The 25,000-nt window shown below is 48.4% G+C and overlaps 1 protein-coding gene across 1 annotated transcript in view; it reads right to left on the reverse strand.

Moving 5' to 3' along the window:
• Positions 1-25,000, reverse strand: part of agrn (agrin) — a 359,236-nt gene that overhangs the window by 112,194 nt on the left and 222,042 nt on the right. The window contains exons 5-7 of the mRNA XM_083641207.1: positions 13,769-13,993; positions 8,310-8,525; positions 3,811-4,014 (exon numbers count right to left, since the gene is read on the reverse strand). Of these exons, the coding sequence (XP_083497333.1) occupies positions 3,811-4,014; positions 8,310-8,525; positions 13,769-13,993 (645 nt within the window). The remainder of the gene's footprint in view (positions 1-3,810; positions 4,015-8,309; positions 8,526-13,768; positions 13,994-25,000) is intronic.

A 25,000-nucleotide genomic window follows, 5' to 3' on the forward strand; every position in this document is an offset into this window, starting at 1 on the left:
AAAGCATGAAAGAAACACTGTGAGTGGCTGAGGGCTGCAGGGGAGGGAGGGGGGCAGTAGGGGGCATAGGGGGGTAACTAAACAAATGGGGCAGGGGAGGGAGTGTGTGTTAGCTGTGTTAGCACGCCACCATTTGCACAGAAATAATGAAATAAAGCAAAACACCTAAGTGCCCCGGCTGCCATTTTGACTGCTTAATTTATGCACAGCTCAGACGGCCATATAATGCTAATGAGCACCGCTGGCTCCCGACATGGACTCCTGGAGAGAACTTAGTATTCCTTTCAGGATGCAGAGATCTCTCTGTTTGTATCGGCCTCTGTCAGCAACAGGCAGGAAATGTGGACTCGGACTCTGACAAGACTTATGCAAGACTTTGCTCGTATGGATCTGTTGATCGAGCTGTCTGCTGCGAGCACCATCAAGCACCGACTGTGTAAACACGCGTCCCGGGTGAGGGGACTGCGTTAAGATGCATCAAAATCCAAATCAAATCCAGGTGGGAGTGCGTCTGAGACAGGAACGTACCATCACCCAAAGTACGTCCAGAAGTGGTCCGAGAATACATTTGGCTAAATTAACAGGAAAGTGGATAGTACTTCCCAACCAGGAAGCACAGCCATACTGTACCAAACAGGCATCAGACAGCTTGGATAGTACCTCCCATACTTGTCCAAAAATGCTGTCAAGACAGTGGTGGATGGGGAACTTTTTTTAATTGAAATACAAGCAAATAGTAAACATGTTGTCCTCCCCACCAGTGATGTAGCTCCACCCTTGGGCCAGGTCTCATTCATTGTCAATGCCGCCCCCTAGCGGCACACAGTCAACATGACAGTGTGACTAATTAACAAACGGACAGAGACCGATCCATCACTTTGGTGAGATAATGCGAGCTCTGTATTTGAGTAGGGAAATAGAAATCTTCCTGAATCCTGGACATGTGTTTTCATGTCACGTGTAAACGTCATGTGGTTCACATGTTAACCCCAGGAGCCGAGTGCACCAGCTGGGCGTAAAAAAGTAGGTCTTAACTCTTACGCCGGTCTTAGCTACGCCCGACGTTGTGATTTGAATTTTCACCGAGTGCACCAAGCCTGACTTACCACGGTCGTAGATGCGCCCGGTCTTTAGGCTGCGAACGTGCGCGTTCACGTGAATACGTGCTTGTTGCCAAGCAACACACTTATCTCAGACGAGCTCGAGACAGCTGACTAGACAGCTCCAACTCAGCTCAAACTTATAGAGTTGTTTTCAAAGCATAGAAACGTTCTCACAGCTAAATTGAACAGCGCCAACACAAACAAACAGAAACGAGATGCATGGAATTTGATCACAAGTGCAATCAGTACTGAATGCGATGGCAGACTGCGCACTGCGGGCAGTTGACGAAGTCAGGAAGAAATGGAAAGATCTTCCGACGCATCAGCTTTTAAAAACCCGCCGACGAGCGGAGGTCCTGCGCCAAAAACGTCCATTTACAGCACATATCAATCGATATTTTTGGAGAAGATTCTCCCGCATCACAGGACTGAACGGCACTGACAGCACAGAGCTGTCAGTCCCGACAGCGCAGATCAAGATGAGACAGCTGTCAGTGAGTAGCCTTGGGTGTAACTTTTACGCCTGCTCCATACCAGACGTAAAAGTTACACCCAGGCGCAGCGCATACAGGGCTTAAGACTACATGGTGCACTAGTCATAAAATTAAGTTAGTCGTATCTTTGAGTTCTACGTCGGACGTAGCGTTACACCTAGGCATACGCCCAGCTAGTGCACTCGGCTCCAGGTGTAAAAGTGGGCCTACGATATTCTGAGAGTTTTGACGATTTTAAATCCACACAACTATTCAAGTGTGTATGCTGGGCCAAAATATTTGATTGGTACTCTACAAAATACCCCTTCAGTCGGAGGCTGCTCAGAGTCCTCTCCGAACTTCCCTACAGCTGTGCAACAGTCTCTGACACAGGGGACAACTGTTGCCAGTTGTCAAAACTCATTCATTCTGAAGGAATGGAAGTCCCCCTCTTCACCTTCTTTTCAATTGTGGATGCTCTCTGTTATACGGATGGAGAGACTCAGGTTCCTGAGTGCCAACTCACTTAAACAAAAATCAACTGTCTGGGACCCGTTTCTAGCCTGCCTGGATGAGGTCAGGGGGCGATGGGTGATTCGCCCGGCTGGTTTCTCATGGACCCCTTGCGTGGGATCCCATGCACATCTCTTACAAACACATAAGCACCTTATGCGGCTGGTAGCACCATGTTGTAATATTGAATGTCGATGATGTAGGTATGCTTTTTCTTTCTTTTCTTTTCCTGTGTCTGAGCCTGTTCGTCTGTTTGGTCTTGTTTGTGTATTGTTCTAAAAACAAAACAACAACAAAAAACTATTCAAGTGTGTCTGGGTGTTACGCTCACAATCGGTAAGAAACCAAAGCTTCGCGCGTTCATCAGGAAGTTGCAGACTTTGGTGAGACAGTGGCCATGATGGAGAAGAAGGACTGCTTGGGGAAGGTATAGGTCAAGAGTGGACATGCGTTGAGTGGACCATGCAGAGAACAGGGGTAGGAGGTGTGCTGAGGTGTGTGGAGAGGGTAGGAAGAGCACACAATATACAAAGGTTCTCCAACCTCATGGGGTGAAATCTTCTCAAGAACTTAGTCAAGTGAAGGTAGGAGATGAATGACAGAGAGGGAGGAGGGGAAGGGAAAAAGAGAGATACTGAGAGATGGACAGAGGGGGGGGGGGGTTGGGACAGAAAGCAGGACAAGACCACTCCCGTTGGGTCCACTTGGAAGGTTTTCACCCCTCAGAGTCCACCAGATGGGGTCGCCCACCAGGTGACCCCCCTCTCCACCTCAGGGCAAACAGTCAGGCAGACGACCACAGGGACAAAGACAGACAGACTGACAGACAGACTGACTGATTGACGCACTGAAACAAGAAAGCATACCTTTTTATATACAAAGAAAGCAATAGACAGAGACACAGACAACGACAGAGGAGAAAAACAAGAGCCAGTGAAGTGGAAGACTGGCACTACCAAAGGAGTGGAAGACGGAGAGTGAAGTGATGAATGAAACATGAAGGAGGCCTTTCATCTGTGTGAGAGATGGAGGGCTGATGTGTGACAGGGTGAGGTGTGACAGGGTTGAGGCCATGTGGATGGGAGGCGATGAACGAGTGGTGAAGCGGAGGCACGTTTTTTTTTAGGAAGAGAAAGCCAAACACGTCCCGTCTGTTTGAGTTCCCCCTCCCCCTTCAGAGGGTCATCCACCAACCCCTGAGACAAATACCAGTACAGTTCACAGGACAGAAGACACATACAGGACAGTTAGCCTGGAAGATACAGTACAGATGTTACAGACACACATACAGTTAGCTTGGACGATACAGTACAGATGTTATCTGTTTCCAAATACCCCCTTGCCGCAAAAGTGCTGCTGCGGTGGTCGCGGTAATGGTTGGATTCTTTTCAGTTTGTTTGCACCGGTAAGAGTCCAACAAGACGTAAAATGAAAGATGAGAATCCACAGATTCCACCGGTGTTGATCTGATCACTGTAACGACCAAAACTCACTGAACTAGCAGCCGAAGAAAACACTTCCTGTCGCGACAGCAGCGGCAATAGGCTACTTAGAAACAGGCAGCATCTCTCTAGAGTGAGGAAAAGGCATTGGATTTAGCGTGGAAGCTATAGGCAGAGAAAGACAAAGGTGGTGGTGAGGGATCGGGCGGGAGCGGAGGCACCCGAGGGTGCCGTCACGCCCGCTCCCCCGGCCCCGCCCCGTCCCGTGGCTCCACTCACCACAGGGCCCCTGCTGCTTGACGGGAATGTGGGTCTTGGCCTGGCACTCGGCCCTGCGTCGCTCACAGTCGTTGGCGTAGGTGCGGCCGTCCTTGCCGCACAGGGGCCTGTAGGTGGCGTCGCACTGGATGGGGTCGCAGGAGCAGCGCACCGTGGGCCGGACCTCGCACACCGCGTTGAACTTGCAGTCCTCGTTGCACTCCTCTGGAAGAAGGGAGCGGGAAGAAAACGCATGAGAAACCACTGGGGAGAGTGGGGGTTAGGGGGTAGAGTGGGGGGTAGGGGGAGAGTGGGGGGTAGAGTGGGGGGTAGGGGGAGAGTGGGGGGTAGGGTTCGTTAGAGAAGGATAATTTAGGCTAAGGCAGGGTTAGTCAATTACAAATTCAAGTGGGTCAGATTTGAACCCTCTGAGGGGGGTCTAAGTCATTTCTTCCTATTTTTGGTCCACCTGTTCTCCTCGTGTAATAATGCTTGTATAACCTCAACCCAAAAAGTGTAAATTGTACTTTTATTTGCCAAAGTTCTATGTAGGATTTTTTTTTGGTCTGTGAATGGGGCAATCAGTTTGCGATGTTACTAGGCTGACTTTACTGGAGTCGACCAATCAACATGCACTTTGGGCAGGGGGAGGGGCCTAGTACTACTAGCCAATCAGAGCAGTGGCTCTTTCTGGCAGTTCGAAACGCCCACAAAACAGCATAAGATACGTTATTTTCACTTGAACAAAACTGCCTAGGCAAGACGATGATATAAAATTTGTACAAAAAGGGGAAAATACACCACTCTCCCAAATAGATAACACTAGGGATGCACTGATCAGTTTTATTGGGGTTTAGTGGATTCCAAATAACCCATTTTACCAATGATTTATTTCACTGGAAAGAAAGAAGAGATTCCTGATTGCAGACTGAAACATATTAACAATAGCAAATATGTAAAACACAAGCACATTTCAATCTAACAGATTGTTGTTATGATCTCGTGATTGATTGGTGCATCCCAGATAACAGTATACAGCATGCATGCTTTAGTACGTATTCAGAGTGTGTTTGTTCCTATTTACTTTCTCAAAGCATCCTAGTTTTGGGCCATGCTTAGATGACAACAGTCTCTGCATAAAATGGCAAAGTGGTGTTGCGTTCTCACATTGATTTGCGTTTATACACAGCGTTTGTGATAACAATTTGCATGCAGACTGAAGCCGCAAAAAACTCAGCAGCGTCAAGTGAGCCAGAATAACATTGTCTGGTTGAACAACAAACGTCTGGTTAAAACCTTCACAATAATGGTAATTAAATAAAATAATAGCCTTATTGATGCATGTTGCAACGTTTTTTGTGTGTGATCAGAAATACACAGAAGACATATAGAACACAGACAACTAAAAGTCAATTTTAACAGGTAGTGAGTCGACAGCCCTGATTTCTATTTACCCAGTTACGGTATAAATGACAGCTTTTATTTTGAAGGTAAAAACGCCTAGCTTCCTCTATTCTGTCTATTTCTAACGGGCTTGATTTAGATTTGCAGGATAACATTTTAAATGAATTGTCCACACGATAGAATGACACAGAAGTCACGAATGGTAATAAACTGCTCCAGATTGGATTACAGAATAAAAAACCAGTAAAGCCCCATAAAAAAATGCCTGTTTTCTTTGCAGCACAATTGGGACTTGAGCAAATGCATCTGGCCGTGAGTTGTCTTCTATTATTTAATGGGGGAGTGATTAATATGTGTGACGTTAGTAGCGGGCACTTAACGCAGATGATGTGTTTTTAGCAAATCGTTATGATGTTTGTTGAATACCAATGTGATTCATTGTGCCATAAGGCTGTATTGGGCTAGTTCAATGCTCCTACATTGTCTATCATTGTCTTCCATGGTGAAGGGGGGCTGTGTCGTCACCTGAATTGTGTTTCGTCACTTTACACGGCGACAGTAAGCGGGAAGCGTTATCAAAGAATTCTGGGACCTGGGACCTGTTTTCACTTTTTTACATTTTCATGCCCCAAGAAAGCCGTTCCCATGCAAAAGGAAGGCACTAACGCAAAAAAAGTTTGCTGTTTTATGAGTGTTGCCATGTAAACAGGGCCTTAGTCTCGTTTTTCCACACAATTAGTGCTTTTTCTCCGTTTTGTCCTTTCATTTAGGGCGAATTAGAGGACAAAGCCGTTAATGTGCAATGTTTAATTCAATGTTGAAGTCAATTCCCTTAAGTTGGGGGAGTAATTTGCCATAATGACATAGATTACTGCTCTCACCATGGGGACTGCAATGTGAAAACCAAAATTAATAGAGGAGTATTTTTATTTTGTTTGTTATTTATATATTATCTAGTTATTTTTCAAACAAGGTAAACAATTTTGAGGTTAGTTTTAGTTTTCTAACTTCATGTTTATTTTCAATTTTTTTAAATAATTTTAGTTTTGGATTACAATAACAACTTTGGTATAAGGTAGATTTGGTAATACTGTGTTTCTCAAAGATACACTTTATAATACAATGCTGATAATACATGCTCCAACTCATAACAGCTGTCTGCAGATCAGGTTTGCCATTCTCAAATGAAACTTTAACCATCAGTGGGGGAAATTGTGCACTAGCGCCTCCTCTGGTCGGTGGGGGCACCTGTTCGGAGGGAGGGGAACTGGGGGCAATAGCGTGATCCTCCCACGTGCTAGGTCCTGCCGGTGAAACTCCTCGCTGTCAGGTGAAAAGAAGAAGCTGTCGACTGCACATGTATCAGAGGAGGCATGTGCTAGTCTACAACTCTCCCCAGATCGGCAGAGGGGATGGAGCAACGACCGGGACAGTGGGGCCAAGTACATTTGTGGAGAACATTTTGAAAACAGTTATATTAATTATATTTTGAAGGAAGGAAGAAATCAAACCACGGGGAAAAGAAAAATCGCAAAATTGTGAGATTTGCCAGAGAAGTGAAGCAATCCAATTGAGGTCGGCCTCTGGTCTCGAGGCGTGGACCGACCGCGCTTTGAATTCATTTCAGTCCTGATCAGCGGATCAAATTTTCTGCAGTAATTCAATTCCTTCTTCTCTTGTCTTTAAAAGCCTGTTACGCCGTGCTTAATTACATCGCTGCCTTATTGGAGTGAGAGGATGCGTAATGTCACGGTTACAAGTTGAAACGGCCATTTTCATTAGTTGCCAATTTGTAATGTGCTCAGGGATAGGCTTTCATGGATCTCCGTTTCCAATTGAATTCTTCTTTCATTTGAAAAGAGACACAACAGGAAGGGGAAATGCAGCAGTGGCGGGCGGCGGCGTTCTTCCACTCGCACGCACACGCAAGCGCACACTCCAGATAGACTGGAATCTGGCCCGGTGCAATTTCAGCCCCTCCACTCTTCCATCAGGCAGTGAAGTGGAGCCGACAGCGGGATCAGTGTGTATCAAAGGAGTGTGTCTCAGGCTGTATTGTTGACTGTGAGGGGCATCCGCAGCATCCCTTCTCGTGTCGGGTCGTGTCGGGCTCTAAGCACTACACAGGCGAGGGGTTTCTGGCTCGGCCTGCGTGAGCTCTGGCAAAATTGGATTTCCTCCGATGGCTATCGGACGTACTGTACAGTAAAGGCTGACAGCTCTGTGTTGACTTAAGGCCTTAAAACCTGTTATAATAGCACAGATAACAGCCCAGGAGCCTCTTATCAAGCCAAAGGAGGCTGCGCGCGCTAGCAGCTAGCATGTGAATACAGCACGCACCGCGAGACCGCGGACTCATTTATCTCTGCGCCGCACTCTGAATGCAGCTGTAGAGTTGGACTTCAGTGCTATTTCACCTGTATTGTATCTTGGAACTTGCGGGTGCTTCGTATGTCTCTTATCGTGTCTTATTGTTTGGTACTGTGCGGATGGGGGTGCGAGTCTAAGGCTAATGAACTCCTCTAAGATCAATGCATTGTGTGCGCTGAGTGGACTTCATTACTTTCACATGCATTATTGCATTGCCTATATGCATTGTGATGGAGGTGTTGCAATGGAGCTGTTTATTCTACTTATGCATTAATAATGCATGCAAACGACAACAATTGTGCTTCTGCCCAATATTTTCGCTCTCTGTTGGGCTTTTGCAGTGTGTTCTAATAGCATAATCAATAACCATATCTAATCAGTTACATCTCAATACATTTGAGCTCTGCAGCAACAGCATGTATCACACATTATAGCTATAAAATATGCATCTTTTTGGACAGGACAAAAACAGGATATATTATACATGTGTGTTTGTGTCTGTGTGTTCATGGCTACTGTAAATCCCTCCTTTGGTGGCGAGTTGTATGTTTCCCCAAATAAAAAACCTACATAATGGGGCTTTAAGCAATGATCCCAGTCTCTTCTTCACAAACTCCTATCTGTGAATTGTCCCCCGCCAAACGACCAAACCAGCTGGCCTGGGATCTGATCTTACCCTGTCTCATACAGCGTCCTGGGATCTGATCTTACCCTGTCTCATGCAGCGTCCTGGGATCTGATCTTACCCTGCCTCATGCAGCGTCCTGCGTGGAGCTTCCGGAGCTTGAGGCCCTTCTGCATGGCCGTACGTGTCATGGCACACTGGCTGGCGTAGGTCTGCCCGTCGCTGGCACACAGCGGCTCTCCACCCGGCGGGCACTCCTCGAATTTCTGGGGCCGCCAGGTCAGAGCCTCCACCCGGCAGATCACGTTCAAGCTGTTCTCATTGTCTTTACATGGGTCTGTGGAGAGGGAGGGATGGGTACACTTTACTAATGGGTGACGCATAGCACAGCATGTGTAGGATTTGATATGTGCAGTCACATGACATAAACAATTCATGTCAATTTGACCCCCAGGCAATAAAGTAGTACTGTAGTTATAAAGTAGAATAAAAACACCTATTTCCACTGTGGTGCTTGATGGAAAAACACTAACTTGACATTCAACAGGGAAAAGACACCACCACATAGACACAATGAAAAGACAATAGGATATGCATGGCACTCTAACTTCTGTTAATACTGTTCAGTACTGGCCACTTCTCAATTAGTTTGAAAATAATGTTCCCACCTCTTTTTTAATCATATATATCTTTGGAGCTTTTGACTTGCAGAATAGTATGTTTTTAAGACAAATAATCATCTCGATATAATTGCGTGAATAAAGTGTTTTTGTAAGCAGCCATGCCAATAATGTACAGTTAGTGAGGTGAACTGAGGGGTGAGCAGAGAGGCCAGAGAGAACAGCCGAGACGCAGAGAGCGTAGGAGAGGAGGGAGACGAGCCCCTCGATCAGCGCTGTCCCACCACAGATAGCATCAGCAGCCCAGCAGCTGAGAGTGGGACCTGGGACGTGAGGACGAGACAAGGGGACGGATGGAGAGGGGGGGGCTGTTTGATTCGCTCGCCGGCCCCTCCCTCCCTGCAGGACAGCTTTGGCCTGGCACACTGGCTCCTATCAGCCCCTCCCTCCCTCCCTGTAGACACTGGCTCCTATCAGTCCTGATCATAATGGAATTGGTTTGCGGATGTGCGTGATGGGGCCGGGTGGGGTGGTGGTGGTGGTGGTGGTGGTGGTCATTCTAAACACACTGAGGAGGAAACGCCCAATCGTCAGGGAAAGAAAGGCAGAGAAAGAGAGAGAGAGAGACAGAGAAAGAGAGAGAGAGAGACAGAGAAAGAGAGAGAGAGAGACAGAGAGGCGAGAAGACAAAGAGTGACAATGCGGGAACATAAAAGGGGCAGAGTTTGGCAGTGGAGGGCGAGGTGGTCCGGGGCCGCTCGGGCCAGGCGAGAGTTTACACGGGCCCGATGCTGCGGCTTGCAGAGGAGGCGAGTCAGAGGACCACAGCCAGGGGACCACAGTCAGTGGTGCACAGCCAGGGGACCACAGTCAGTGGAGCACAGCCAGGGGACCACAGTCAGTGGTGAAGAGTCAGGGGACCACAGTCAGTGGTGAAGAGTCAGGGGACCACAGTCAGTGGTGAAGAGTCAGGGGACCACAGTCAGTGGAGCACAGCCAGGGGACCACAGTCAGTGGAGCACAGCCAGGGGACCACAGTCAGTGGAGCACAGCCAGGGGACCACAGTCAGTGGTGAAGAGTCAGGGGACCACAGTCAGTGGTGAAGAGTCAGGGGACCACAGCCAGTGGTGAAGAGTCAGGGGACCACAGTCAGTGGTGCACAGCCAGGGGACCACAGTCAGTGGAGCACAGCCAGGGGACCACAGTCAGTGGTGAAGAGTCAGGGGACCACAGTCAGTGGTGAAGAGTCAGGGGACCACAGTCAGTGGAGCACAGCCAGGGGACCACAGTCAGTGGAGCACAGCCAGGGGACCACAGTCAGTGGAGCACAGCCAGGGGACCACAGTCAGTGGTGAAGAGTCAGGGGACCACAGTCAGTGGTGAAGAGTCAGGGGACCACAGCCAGTGGTGAAGAGTCAGGGGACCACAGTCAGTGGTGCACAGCCAGGGGATCACAGTCAGTGGAGCACAGCCAGGGGACCACAGTCAGTGGTGAAGAGTCAGGGGACCACAGCCAGTGGTGAAGAGTCAGGGGACCACAGTCAGTGGAGCACAGCCAGGGGACCACAGTCAGTGGTGCACAGCCAGGGGACCACAGTCAGTGGTGCACAGCCAGGGGACCACAGTCAGTGGTGCACAGCCAGGGGACCACATTCAGGGGACTGTTTACCATAATGTATGCAGTCTCTGTACATAATGCAGTGGCTCATCCAGCAGCCACATCATTATAAAGACCATTACCTCCCATTAACAGAGAAGACGGGCTTCCAGGAGTCCTGCTTCCTCATGAAACAGCATGGAGGCTATTAGAAACAGAGCGCCTAGGCTGCTGCATCATGAGCAGTGTGGATACATCAGCTGTGTTTGTCTGCTCCAAACAGCCAGGGCTCTGTGTCTGCTCCAAACAGCCAGGGTTCTGTGTCTGCTCCAAACAGCCAGGGTTCTGTGTCTGCTCCAAACAGCCAGGGTTCTGTGTCTGCTCCAAACAGCCAGGGCTCTGTGTCTGCTCCAAAACAGCCAGGGCTCTGTGTCTGCTCCAAACAGCCAGGGTTCTCTGTCTGCTCCAAACAGCCAGGGCTCTGTGTCTGCTCCAAACAGCCAGGGTTCTGTGTCTGCTCCAAACAGCCAGGGTTCTCTGTCTGCTCCAAACAGCCAGGGTTATCTGTCTGCTCCAAACAGCCAGGGTTCTGTGTCTGCTCCAAACAGCCAGGGTTCTCTGTCTGCTCCAAACAGCCAGGGTTCTGTGTCTGCTCCAAACAGCCAGGGTTCTGTGTCTGCTCCAAACAGCCAGGGTTCTGTGTCTGCTCCAAACAGCCAGGGTTCTGTGTCTGCTCCAAACAGCCAGGGCTCTGTGTCTGCTCCAAACAGCCAGGGCTCTGTGACTGCTCCAAATAGCCAGGGTTCTCTGTCTGCTCCAAACAGCCAGGGCTCTGTGTCTGCTCCAAACAGCCAGGGCTCTGTGTCTGCTCCAAACAGCCAGGGCTCTGTGTCTGCTCCAAACAGCCAGGGTTCTGTGTCTGCTCCAAACAGCCAGGGTTCTGTGTCTGCTCCAAACAGCCAGGGCTCTGTGTCTGCTCCAAACAGCCAGGGTTCTCTGTCTGCTCCAAACAGCCAGGGCTCTGTGTCTGCTCCAAACAGCCAGGGCTCTGTGTCTGCTCCAAACAGCCAGGGTTCTGTGTCTGCTCCAAACAGCCAGGGTTCTGTGTCTGCTCCAAACAGCCAGGGTTCTGTGTCTGCTCCAAACAAACAAGACTATGTTTTGGGCGTGATTGACAGGACACCTGTCCAGTGACCGCGCACCTCACCGATCCCGGACCAACAGCAGGGGGAGCTGCAGCTCTGGGAAAGCCCTGGTCTTGTGCCGCCTCACGCGAGCTGCGCAAGAACACCAAGATGGCCACACTAGGCTTCAAAACAGGAGTCCAACGGGTGACGTTACGCTGACTCTGTCCATATTTGTTACACAGTCTCTGCTCAGGTGGCTTTGAGCGGCTCAGGGTGGATTTAAACGACCAGCTTCCTGTCGAGGGACCTGAACATCCCCTGCCCTCCTTCTCCCGTAGCTTCCTGCTTGCCTGGGGGGCAGGTTGCCTGGGGGGCAGGTTGCCTGGGGGGCAGGTTGCCTCTCCTGAGCCCTCTCTCTCTGTTGGGCTTGCTGTGAGAAAAATACAGCTCAAAGTCGAGCGCCGTGGGAGAAAACAACCGTCGCCTGATGGAAACAAGAAGAAACAACAGAAAGAAGTACGGCCCCCGACCAGAACGACAGCTCTGATGGTGTCTGCTTTAGAAAACAACAACGCTTCACACCGCAGGAGCACTGCAGAGCCAGGCAGCATGAATGAAAGACGAGAATTAAGAGAGGCGTGCGGTAAAGTGGGCTAGAAACAGCACAAACAACACAAACCAGCGGGAGAACACGTCAGGAGGACAGGCTGAACCGAGGAGTACTGAGGAGAGGACACCAGAGGAGGAGAGGAAAGGAGAGGAGGAGAGAGGAGAGGAGGAGAGAGGAGAGGAGAAGATGAGAGAGGAGAGGAGAGGAGAGGAGGAGAGAGGAGAGGGGATGCGGAGAGGGGATGAGAAGGGAGGAGGAGAGGAGAGGAGATGAGGAGAGGAGAAGAGGAGAGAGGAGAGGAGAGGAGGAGAGAGGAGAGGAGAAGATGAGGGGAGGGGAGAGGAGAGGAGAGGCTGTGGAACAAGTGAGGAGGAGAAAACAGAGGAAAGTGGGCGTTCAGGTCCCTGCCTATGTCCTACGCTACGTCCTGCCGGTGAAACTCCTCCGTCAGGTGAAAAGAAGCAGCTGGCGACTGCACATGTATCAGAGGAAGTATGTGGTAGTCTACAAAGTCTACAGATCGGCAGAGGGGATGGAGCAATGACCGGGAGAGCAGGGTGAGTTGGCCAAGTGCAACTGGGGAGGAAAATGTGTGTGTGTGTGTGTGTGTGTGTGTGTGTGTGTGTGTGTGTGTGTGTGTGTGTGTGTGTGTGTGTGTGTGTGTGTGTGTGTGTGTGTGTGTGTGTGTGTGAAGGGGGGGGGGTGTAGAGTCAGGAGAAGAGGGGATAGGAAGCAGAAAGAGACTGGAGAGGGGTCAGAGGTGCGTGCTTTCTAACCCCACATAGGATAAGCAATAACCACGGCCTGTGGCGCCGGGATTGGCCAGGAGCATTGAAGCTTGGGACGAAAGCACCTGGGGTTTTTCATCTTTTAAAATAAAGATGTTTAAAAAACTATTGCTTGTTACATTTTCAGTGCTGTACCTTTTCTCTGGGTAAGAATTGAGCTTGAAATGAACGATATGATACATTATATTATATGAGCTATGAACGTGAACACAACACCGTGTATATTATTGCATGTTTTTGTAGATTGTGTACATTGTGTAGATTACAATTATTATGCTTATTATTATTATTACTATGCTAAGGAAGGTAGGTGACCATAATTCATTTCAATGTCCGCTCTCAATGTCCGCTCTCGAAATCGCTGTCCGTTCTCAACCTCAAGAGCTATTCAGTTGGTTCATGAAATCGCTGGGCTGCGTGCCCTCCAGTGTTGCACCTGGCCAATCCCGGCGCCACAGGGCGTGGTTATTGCTTATCCTATGTGGGGTTAGAAATCACGTGTCAGGCGTGTGAGCAGTGAGGGGAGGGGTTCAGAGCTGTGAGGGGAGGGGTCAGAGGTGTGAGCAGTGAGGGGAGGGGCCTGAGGTGTGAGCAGTGAGGGGAGGGGTCAGAGGTGTGAGCAGTGAGGGGAGGGGTTCAGAGCCATGAGGGGAGGGGTCAGAGGTGTGAGCAGTGAGGGGAGGGGTTCAGAGCCGTGAGGGGAGGGGTCAGAGGTGTGAGCAGTGAGGGGAGGGGTCAGAGGTGTGAGCAGTGAGGGGAGGGGCCTGAGGTGTGAGCAGTGAGGGGAGGGGTCAGAGGTGTGAGCAGTGAGGGGAGGGGCCTGAGGTGTGTCCTCACCGCAGGATCCTTGGTGTTGCAGTCGTATGTTCTTCTGGTGCTTGCAGGCGTGCTGGTGCAGCTCACACTGGTTGCGGTAGTCCTTGCCGTCGCTGCCGCACACGGTGGTGTGGGGTTGGTCCTCGCAGCCCAGAGGACACATGCACTTAGCTGACAGGCCGTCTGAGGACTGCACGCACGTGCTGCCATAGCTGCACACCACGTCGCTGCACGGGTCCTTCAGAGCTGCAGGGAGAGAGGAGACACAGGTGTTAGCGATGCAGTATTCCCTGTCCCATATGCTGATATTTTCCAGCTCTTTTGGCCAATATCTGCATGCATTTTTCCACTTAATTTCAGAGAACATCAAGTCTCTCCTGTAGTGGAATGAACACATTATTATGCCTCCTCTTATCATAATGGCCCACTGGCAGATACAGACATAAATACAAAGCTGTTCAAAACGGACACATTCACTGGCCACAATAAGAAAACTACTTCAACTTAGGTTATGGAAAACATGCCATATTTTGTATTGCTGTAAGCACCGAGCATTTGGGCAGAATTAAATCGCATCGTTTTATCGGCCTGTCATCTCGTCCTTTCAGGACTAATGCAGACATTTCATTTTAAAGCCTTTAGCGGCCCGATAGCGATGATACCGTGATCAGTGTGCGTCTCGAACAAGGTGTGCGAGGATACTCGAGCGCGGTGGAGGGTTGTTACAGCGAAGCAGCCACCTGTCAAGCAGCTGTAGTCTGGAGCAGGGCGGCCACTCACCGCTACTGTACGCTGGAGTGTGTCATGGCTGACACCCACCTTATTAAAGTGGTTGTTGGTGCGCTGATGGAGGCCCCAGCAGCGATGAGTTATTCTGGGTTTGAAGAAGTGCTCGACTCCCCCGGGTAAGAAGGACGCGCTGTCACAGCTGTCTACTCCTACAAACAAGTCGTGTTTCATTTGCAGGCGCGGGGCCAATTCAACGGCATGGCGGCTTTGCATTCATAGCACACACACACACACACACACTCTCCATCGCTGTGCTCCAACATGCTCTGCACGCCGCGCGCCGTGGAAAGAGACCTTTTGTTTGATTTGATGTTTACCTTTCAACAAATGAGACAGCGAGAGAGCAGGGCGAGAGGGGGTGAGGTAGCGCCCCCCTGAGGACCTTGTTTTCCACGCTAATTAAACGGTGTGCCACTCCCCGCTGCCGCTGTCACTCCAGTGATGTGAGTGGGCGGAACGTTTAATTTAGCCAACGCCGGCGAGTGATGAGAGCTGCCGCGGACGCGAGCCTCGTAGACGGAGCCAGAGAGGAGTGCAATTTTGGCGGCCCCCCACATTTCCTAAGCCCACTACTTTTGGAATAGATATTTGCCACTGAATGCAATGTCAGGGAGGAGTGGTATATTAAAGGTACTATCCGTAGGTTTGGGCGGAAAATAAACGTTCACAAAGTGTTCTCTATTACCAATGAGTGAATGTGCCGTTCCGTAACTTAAAAAATGAGCCCAGCCGCGTCTCTCTGCGTTCACCCATTTGCAAAGATATTGCAGGATTCTCTGCTGGTCGCTGGTCAAGTTTTCCCGGCAAATTTGGCGGGTGTGACGTTCTGCGCATTCACGAGCCTGCCCGTCGTCCTCCTGGCTCCGGCCGGAAATATTACCAACGAAGAAGAAGGCTAACAGGCAGTGGCTAATGTTCGTCGCTAGCTGCCAGCAAAAACAAACAACAACACAGACTCCAGCAAAAAGTCCACACAAAAATAAATAAATATTTATCTAGTGAAGCCCGTCTGGCCAGACAGCAGCAATGTGACCGCCATCAGGGGGAAACTAGACTACCTTAATTTGTTGCTTGTAGCTGCTGTAATGTTGTTTTGGCCAGCTGGTCAGAAACTGCGAATAACCTTACCGTCTTGTGTGTAATGCAACAGTCATAAATATGCCTAACGTTACTACCGTTATGCTTATGGTCATGGAACATTGTTTGACTGACTGCAGTTAGCTGCGGTGGTGGTGAGACTGCCTAATATTATAACGTTAGCTTGATGCTATACGTGGCTAACTAATAGATTTACAGATTTACATTTATAGAAATTACCACCCAGCTCCACTACTAACGTTACCGTCTTGTGTGGATAATGAATGTCGTAACATGCCTAAAGTTATTGTTATGCTTATAGAACATGTTCAGTTTGGTCAACTGCAGGCATTAGACGGTACCGTATAATACAGGGGAAGCAGGGTAGTTCCTGGCTCACGCTAACGTGAACCAAAACACGACCAAACATGCCACAATAATGTCCGATAATTCATCCAGAATCCTTCCTGCCTGGGCATCTTGAGGCTGATGTGACCGATAAATTGTCCAGGTTGCCGTTTTCAAGTGACTCTTATGAGTTAACGTTACAAAGCAACCAACAGTCTGCTGTTGCCAGGCAGCTGCTTGGTGCGCGTGCGAGTATGGTGCCCGCACGCCAGCTCGTTCACACGCTGCCTGCAGTTACTCTTAACGGCCACCGGTGTCAGTAATTGTTAGAACTTACGGTTAATGTAATGTCAGGGAGGAGCGGTATATTAAATCTGTTTTTTCACACCATGCATTCTCTTTTTCTCTTGTCAGAGAAAAGACAATAGAAGAGTATGTGTGCCGCCCCCTCCCCAACCCCCCCCCCAGAACATATTTGTCTTTTTGTGAAAATGATACCCTACTTGAGGACGGGATGAGTAGTGTGCCACTGCCTTGTTAAGAGGATGAGATGAATGCAGAGATATTCTGGATGTGAGGAGACAGTGCTGTGGTGCTGCCTGATCAAAGGAGACACATGCCCCCACATCTCTGTCTGTCTGTCTGTCTGTCTGTCTGTCTGTCTGTCTGTCTGTCTGTCTGTCTGTCTGTCTCTCTCTCTCATCAAGTCCTTTTGAGGCTTGGTGCAATATTAGACTCCTTAACGAACACAACTTTTTCCCCCACCATACAGTATTTGTGCCGTATTGCACAACCTAATTCTGAAACTAACAGACAAAGATAACTCAAGAATAACTTGCAATTGTATGTATGTTATGCTCTTGGTCACACGTCTCTGTGTATAGGAACTGGCAGGAATAATATGTCAATGAGTTGTGAATGACAGGCTGTAGGTGCTTTGTGAATTCTAGCCTGTATGTTGTAACACAGGTCTGTATGTTGTAACACAGCATTGCTAGTCTGTACTGAAAAATACATGATTGATGTATGGGAATGTAGACCATTATACAGATGTACCAAGTAATAGAATTAGGAAGATATACTGTATAATTCAGTTGAAATCATTATTCTTATTTTATTTTTCCTTTATTTTATTTGTATTTTTAATTGTCTTTTTCTATTAACTATTACATGAAATACTCAATAAAAACAATGTTTGGAAGATAATAACTTGCATTAGCCATACGATAACCTCTAGAGCTGCAGCACCACAGGACTCTAACCTAAGGTGACTAATGGAAAAGCATGTGATTTAGCCAGAGGAAAGCAAAGAGTTTGTTGTGACCCTGCGACCCCTGGCTTAAAGCCAGCCAATCAGCACCCGCTACAGCCTGTGACTTTTAGCCCCTAATCAGTGGCTAATCATATGAACACATGACCACATCCGTGACCTCTGCCCTCTGGGAACCTGCTCTGCATTAATGACCTCGCTGTCTGGGCCCGGCCGAGCAGGTGCACGGGCCGTGTCAAATCGCCGTGGCAACAACGGCTGGAAGCCGTAAAGCTATTTACAGCCAAGAGTAGTTTGGCCTCTTGTTATGATGCTGCGTATACAAGCAGGAATAACCTTCAGAAGCAGAGCTGCTTCTGCGGGCAGACACCTGCTGGCGGGGAGCGGGCGTTACGCCCTGACAGGAAGCAGCACCTTGTCAGCCGGGGAGTGGTAGTCGTTAAAGCCGAGGCTACAGCCGCAGCTGGCAGCCTGGCCGAGGTGAGGGAGGGGAGAGGAGGGAGGGGAGGGAGGGGAGAGGAGGGAGGGGAGAGGAGGGAGAGGAGGGAGGGGAGAGGGGGAGAGGAGGGAGGGGAGGAGAGGAGGGAGGGGAGAGGAGGGAGGGGAGAGGAGGAGGGAGAGGAGAGTAGGGAGGGGAGAGGAGGAGGGAGAGGAGGGAGGGGAGGGAGGGGAGAGGAGGAGAGGAGGGAGGGGAGAGGGGGAGAGGAGGAGAGGAGGGAGGGGGAGAGGAGCTGTTTGCTTTCTGACAGTAAACAGCATTCAATAATAGCCTGGCCTCTTTCCCTCCCTCTCCCTCCCCCCTTTCCGAGTGTAGACAGGCGTGCTGACAGGGGGTGGGGGGGGGGTGGGGGTGGACATTGGTAATGGACATAGGTTAGGTAGAGTGGGGAGAGGAGGAGAGGATGGGGGGGTTGGGCGTTGGTAGGGGACACAGGTTAGGTAGGGTGGGGAGAGGAGGAGAGGATGGGGGGGTTGGGCGTTGGTAGGGGACACAGGTTAGGTAGGGTGGGGAGAGGAGGAGAGGATGGGGGGGTTGGGCGTTGGTAGGGGACACAGGTTAGGTAGGGTGGGGAGAGGAGGAGCGTTGGTAGGGGGGGCGTTGGCCGTTGGTAGGGGACACAGGTTAGATAGGGTGGAGAGAGGAGAGGATGGGGGGAGGGCTCCTGATTTGAATGCTAAAAGGGTCTCATTTCTCTGTGAAGTGCAGCCTCAACGGGGCGCGTTAGTGCAGATAAGCCCTTCTCAGACTCAGACAACAGGGCAAATTGCCTGCGCGAAGGTGACAGTGCATATATGGAATGAGAGGGGGTGGGGGGACACTGGCTGCAGCAAACTGTGGGGAGTTCCAGCTTGTATCTTCTCATTCTTCTCAGTTGAAAGGTGAAGGAGGGGGGCGGGGAGGCGAGAGAGTCTGCAGAGGAGACTTCTCTCAATTAGAATGCTCCTCACAGCCAATTAGACGGCTCTCCCTCACTGGAGGAAGGCTGGGCAAGATAACGAGGAGGAGAGACAAGATGCAGATGGAGAGATAACAAGCAGGGGAGACAAGATGCAGATAGATGGAGAGATCAGACAAGAGAGCCACACGGAAGCTAAGACATGTGCCAGCCAGCCAATAAAGTCATGTCTGCACACTGGAAATGCTCCCAGTTAACCTTTCTATCAAAGCATCTTCATCAGAATGACTGATTCTATCAAAGCATCTTCATCAGAATGACTGATTCATCATCTTCATCAGAATGACTGATTCATCATCTTCATCAGAATGACTGATTCTGATGAAGATGGGAGCATATCCAGTGTGCAGACATGAACTTATTTTTCAAATTGATGGTTTATTTGTACTGCACCAGACACACTGAGCTGATGGCTCTACCTGGACCTGACACACTGAGCTGATGGCTCTACCTGGACCTGACACACTGAGCTGATGGCTCTACCTGGACCTGACACACTGAGCTGATGGCTCTACCTGGACCTGACACACTGAGCTGATGGCTCTACCTGGACCTGACACACTGAGCTGATGGCTCTACCTGGACCTGACACACTGAGCTGATGGCTCTACCTGGACCTGACACACTGAGCTGATGGCTCTACCTGGACCAGACACACTGAGCTGATGGCTCTAACTGCACCTGACACACTGAGCTGATGGCTCTACCTGCACCAGACACACTGAGCTGATGGCTCTACCTGGACCAGACACACTGAGCTGATGGCTCTACCTGCACCTGACACACTGAGCTGATGGCTCTACCTGGACCAGACACACTGAGCTGATGGCTCTAACTGCACCTGACACACTGAGCTGATGGCTCTACCTGCACCAGACACACTGAGCTGATGGCTCTACCTGGACCTGACACACTGAGCTGATGGCTCTACCTGGACCTGACACACTGAGCTGATGGCTCTACCTGCACCTGACACACTGAGCTGATGGCTCTACCTGGACCAGACACACTGAGCTGATGGCTCTAACTGCACCTGACACACTGAGCTGATGGCTCTACCTGCACCAGACACACTGAGCTGATGGCTCTACCTGGACCTGACACACTGAGCTGATGGCTCTACCTGGACCTGACACACTGAGCTGATGGCTCTACCTGCACCTGACACACTGAGCGCATAATACTGTATAAAATAACTCATCTCGGATATCACAATAAAGTCGTTATTTCCATTGTGGTCCTGGTTGTTTAAAGAGAGATGCTACCCCTGGTTTCTGAAGACCGAGTAGAGCACTAAAGAGTGCCGAAGTCACGCCCTCTTCCAGGTTCGACATGGGACCTAAAATATTTCATTCCCCATTCATTTCCCCATCTACATTTAGAAAAGTCCTTATAAAAAGAGTTGTACGTGGCCAAACCAAGAGATTCTGCTATATTCAGAATCAGGAGAGACCAGAGAATGTTTCACTCAGACAAAAAAGAAAAAAAGAAAGAAACAGATTTTTTTATTTACATTTACATTTTTTAATTAATTTTTAATTCAATTAAATTTGATTAATTTTAATTAATAATTAATAACCATACAACATTTGGAGTGAAATGTTGTATGGTCTCTCCTGATTCTGAATATAGCCGAATGTCTTGAATCTCAAGTAAAGCTCTTTTTATGAGCATATTTAAAAACATCTACAGTATGGGGGAAATGAAGGAGGAATGCAATTCCTAAAGCCCCAAACACACAGAAAGCGTTCATTGACGCGCCTCATTTGACGCTCCTACAGCGCACTGCAGTTATCAGATAGGCTACCAAATACCAACAGCACACAACCATGAGTATTTTGGGGAAAAGGTCATACATTTATATGTAGGCAGGCACAATGACCAATGAATAAAAAGTTATACCGTAGTTTTGAGCCGCTGTCAGTCAGAGGCTGTAATCTCCTACCTGTCTATCAGGCAGTGTGGAGAAAAAAGGCATTGCTGCTACGGGAGGTAATCCAGTCTATCCAAACTTTTGCGCATCTGATCTCATCATGACATGCAGCAGGGAAATATATTTTGGTAGCCGGTGTGTTTAGAAGAGCATTCTCACTTTGTTCAGACAGTCTTGCTATAGTGTAGCGTTATATTTTACATGCTTGCTATATAAGCTGCTGGAACCTCATTTGACGCTCCAAAATGGTACGGGCGTCAAGGTAGTTTGAGGTGCGTCAGAACGCTCTTGGTGCGTGTTCGGCGGTTTAAAACAACGGGTGGACTTCAAAACGCGAGCGCCAGTGTGTTTGGGGCTTTAGGCTGCATGCTTAACCTGGAAGAGGGCGTGACTTAGGCACTCAATTATAGCAATTCAAATTTCCCCACATTTATTAACATCCATGGTCAAAGATGAATAAAATTAGATGAGTGGCTACAGTGACAGCTATTGCATTTTACAGTTAGTTTTGTACTATGTGGGCATACCAACATTTAACTCTTGGTATGATATTCAACAAAACACAACTGGACTTGGATTTGATTGGATCCCTTCACAAAATAATGAATAAAATCCTTCCAATCAGGCGATTTTGGAGCACACTTCCCTCATTTGAATTCAGAAGAGCTGTGCTGTCTACCAATCGGGTTTCAGTATTGTGACTGGACTGCCTATGAGGACTTGTGCATGCGGCGTTGGCATGATCAGATACACACAACATTCCCACTTGAAGGATGCACTGAAGCAGTGAAGTCAGCTGAACCTGCGAACGGACACAGACTGGCCCAGTTGTGACAGCTGCTCGAGGGAACATGGCTGACAAGCTAGAATTGAACAGTAGCAAAACTGCTTAGTTAAAAAGCTGATAAATCACCTTGCATGTCTCCTCTCCTCCTCACACAGATACTGATCACAGATCAGCCCATGCTTTCTGAAAGCCATGAGCAGTCACACATAAATCATATGCTTTATGACCCCCTCTTGGCTTTGACAGAGGCATTCTGAAGGCTGATAACAATGGGGACATTTTTCAACTGAAGCTGCTGATAGCAGATATTCTGCACTGATATTCAATATCTTTAAATATGAGCATTTCCATTTCAGAAACATGACAAGATTTGTTTTTTTAAAGCCCCCCTGCAGTGTATTTGGTGATTTTTTTGGGTGAGACTGGCAGCAGATCAGGATGTTTGGAGACGGGTGGTGGTGATGATGTCATCAAAGACGGGTGGTGATGTCATCAAAGTGAGACTGGCAGCAGATCAGGATGTTTGGAGACGGTTGGTGATCAGGTGGGGAGGTGTGTATGACTGAGGCCTGCTGCCCACAGAGCGTTGATACTCTGCTTTGTGTGGAGTTTATTAACGCTTCATTAGGGCCGGGGAGCTGTCAGCACCACACTGTGTGTGTGTGTGTGTGTGTGTGTGTGTGTGTGTGTGTGTGTGTGTGTTCATATGGAAGTGCACACATACAGAGAGACTGTGTTCAGGTGTGTTTGCTGCTCACGTGGCTGTTGTGTGGGCATGTTTGTGTGTGTGTGTGTGTGTGTGTGTGTGTGTGTGTGTGTGTGTGTGTGTGTGTGCGTGCGCGTGTGTGTGTGTGTGTGTGTGTGTGTGTGTGCGTGTTTGCGTGTGCCTGTGTGTGTGTGTGCACCTCCTGTTGTGCTGTAGCGATGAGAGAGGGAGCAGGGGGTTGGTGCTAATCAAATGCACTGATGCGATGTGGGGGTGGGGGGTTGGCGATGTGTGCTCTAATCGAGATATCCCCTATCAAGCTATCACTGGTGTGGGGAGGAGGAGAGAGAGGGAGAGAGAGAGAGCGGGGAAGAGGAGAGAGAGGGGGGAAGAGAACAGAGAGGGAGAGAGAGAGGAGAGGAAAGAGGGGATGAGAGAGAGAGAGGAAGAGGAGAGGGAGAGAGAGAGAGAGGGGAAGAAGAGAGAGAGAGGGAGAGAGCGGGGGGAAGAGGAGAGAGAGAGGGGAAGAGGAGAGAGAGGGAGAGAGAGAGAGAGAGGCAAGTACTTCCACCCACTGACTGTGCACAGCTCAGAGTCCAGACAGAACCGCAGAACCAAACAGAATGTGAGTTCACGGATCCGGATGGTTTGAACCAGAACTAATCTCTGGGAAGAGTGGTGCTGGTGCACAAACACAACCATGAGACAAAATAGGGAAAAAACAAAGATAAGAAAGTTGAGAGGATGGCTCGCGACGATCAGAAAATACACGACCTTTAACCAGACCAGAAACAATTTGTTCAAGGGACATATTGATTCTGTATTTTGGGTATGGCTAAAATATCACTAATTGCAAACTTCCTATTCGATTTTGCTCCTTTAAAATTGGCTTCTTAAGAAATTATTTTGTTTTATAGTCCAATATGAAATAGCTGCTTCTTTTTGGTTGTTTGTTACATGTTGTTTGTTACATGTTGTGGGAATTTCAAAAACTTATCAAACATATTGCTTGTCACAGCTCACATCTCTGTCATAACTGTTTGTTATGATGATATGTCCACGATAAAACAATGTGTTCAAGTGAATTTAACTTGGAGGCAAATTGTGGCCCTGGATCATGGTTTTTAGGGGCATTCTGAGAATTCTTGGGGCATTTTTGCCCTTTTCCCTAGCTAAATCTCTACACTGCCCTTATCAAATTCAGATTATTGTCATTTTCTGAATATTAGTGGAATATTGTGTGCATGTAAACGTAGTTCGTGTGATCCCAGCCTTGGATAGAGACAAACGGACCATTTGTGGGCTAATTGGTGCATACGCCCCACGTCTCTTTTCATTAGCTGCTGTTTAAAGCAGCAGCCAATGGTGATGGGGCGCCAAAAGGCATCGGCCATGTGCAGCCAGGCGGCGGCTAATCATACTTGGCCTTTGCCATCGGCGGCGCTGCTAAATGAGTGATGGCCGCTGGGCGCAATATGCCGTTCAACCATGTTCACAAGTCCATTATCTGTGCCTGACGCATCCACAGGCACACACACACATCTGCATGAAGACACATAACTGCACTGCACACACACACACACAAACACACACACACACACACACTCACACACACTCGCACACACCCACACACACACACGAGGCATGCATGATAAACTTAAAGAAGTATGTTAAAAGTCAAGAGAAAGAGCGTTTTGAATTCTGGAATTCAACGTTTGTGGTTGAAACGTGATGTTAGGGTGTATGAAATTGAGAATTAGCTAAGAAGGTGAGAAAACATGATTTAATTGTGACTTTAAATATTATTGTGCCACTTTTTGTTTTCACTTTGCTCGAGTCCCAAGTCAGTCTGAAGTCTAAATGTAGATGACCAAGTCAAATCCAAGTCATTAACGTCAAGTCTCAAGTTTGCAGAACAGCAAGTCAAGTCAGAACAACAATTTAATATCTTAAAGAAAACGAAATACCTACGACCTTAAGAACTTGGTAAGAGCATCATGAGTTTGATTTCTATAATCAGTTTCAACTTGAATAAATTCAATAATTCCAGACAAATTCAGAAAAATTGAACAAATCTCATCACATTCAAAGTCATTTACACAAACACAAGATTTCAGAATACTAAGAATAATTTATGTGTGCAAGTTTAGCATGAATTACTTTTTGTCGTAGATTTGCCTTTGTGCCTACTGTGTTTACAATATTGCAATCAGTTGATAAAACCTTTTACAAAAACATTGCATCATCTTATACAGTTTATTCTGCTTTCATGACACAGTGGAGTAGATCCTGAAATCCCCCTATGTACTGAATCGTTTTGAATTGGGAATCGAATTGTGACCTCAGGAATCAAAACTGAATCAGATCGTGACATACCCAAAGACTCACACCCCTTCAGTCAATGGAAGGTCCTTATATAAACCAAAGATTCACACCCCTCCAGTCAATGGAAGGTCCTTATAAGAATAGCACAACAAACATGAATGTGTGCCATTTAGAATTGACATGTTGCATTGGCAACACTGTCTCTGATAAACACTCACACCAATTGAGTCTCTGAACGTGACCAAGCTGATAGAGAGAGAGAGAGGTTAGTTTATATAAGGACATGTGTCCTCACACACACACACACACACACACACACACACACACACACACACACACACACACGCTTCCATACAAAGGAAATAAAGAGGTGAATAAGTATTCTTTAGAAATGGGGCTGGTGACAGAGTTGTCGCAACTGTTCCAAATAAGAAATAAATATATAAACACTATTGTCTGCTGAGCCGGTAGCCGCTTCACTTTTCTGCTTCTCCTCTCTTACAGCATCGGAAGGCTAAACACACACACACACACGCACGCACGCACACGCACACACACACA

The sequence above is a fragment of the Poromitra crassiceps genome, assembly GCF_964638095.1.
Source record: "Poromitra crassiceps genome assembly, chromosome: 8".
Lineage (NCBI taxonomy): Eukaryota > Metazoa > Chordata > Actinopteri > Beryciformes > Melamphaidae > Poromitra > Poromitra crassiceps.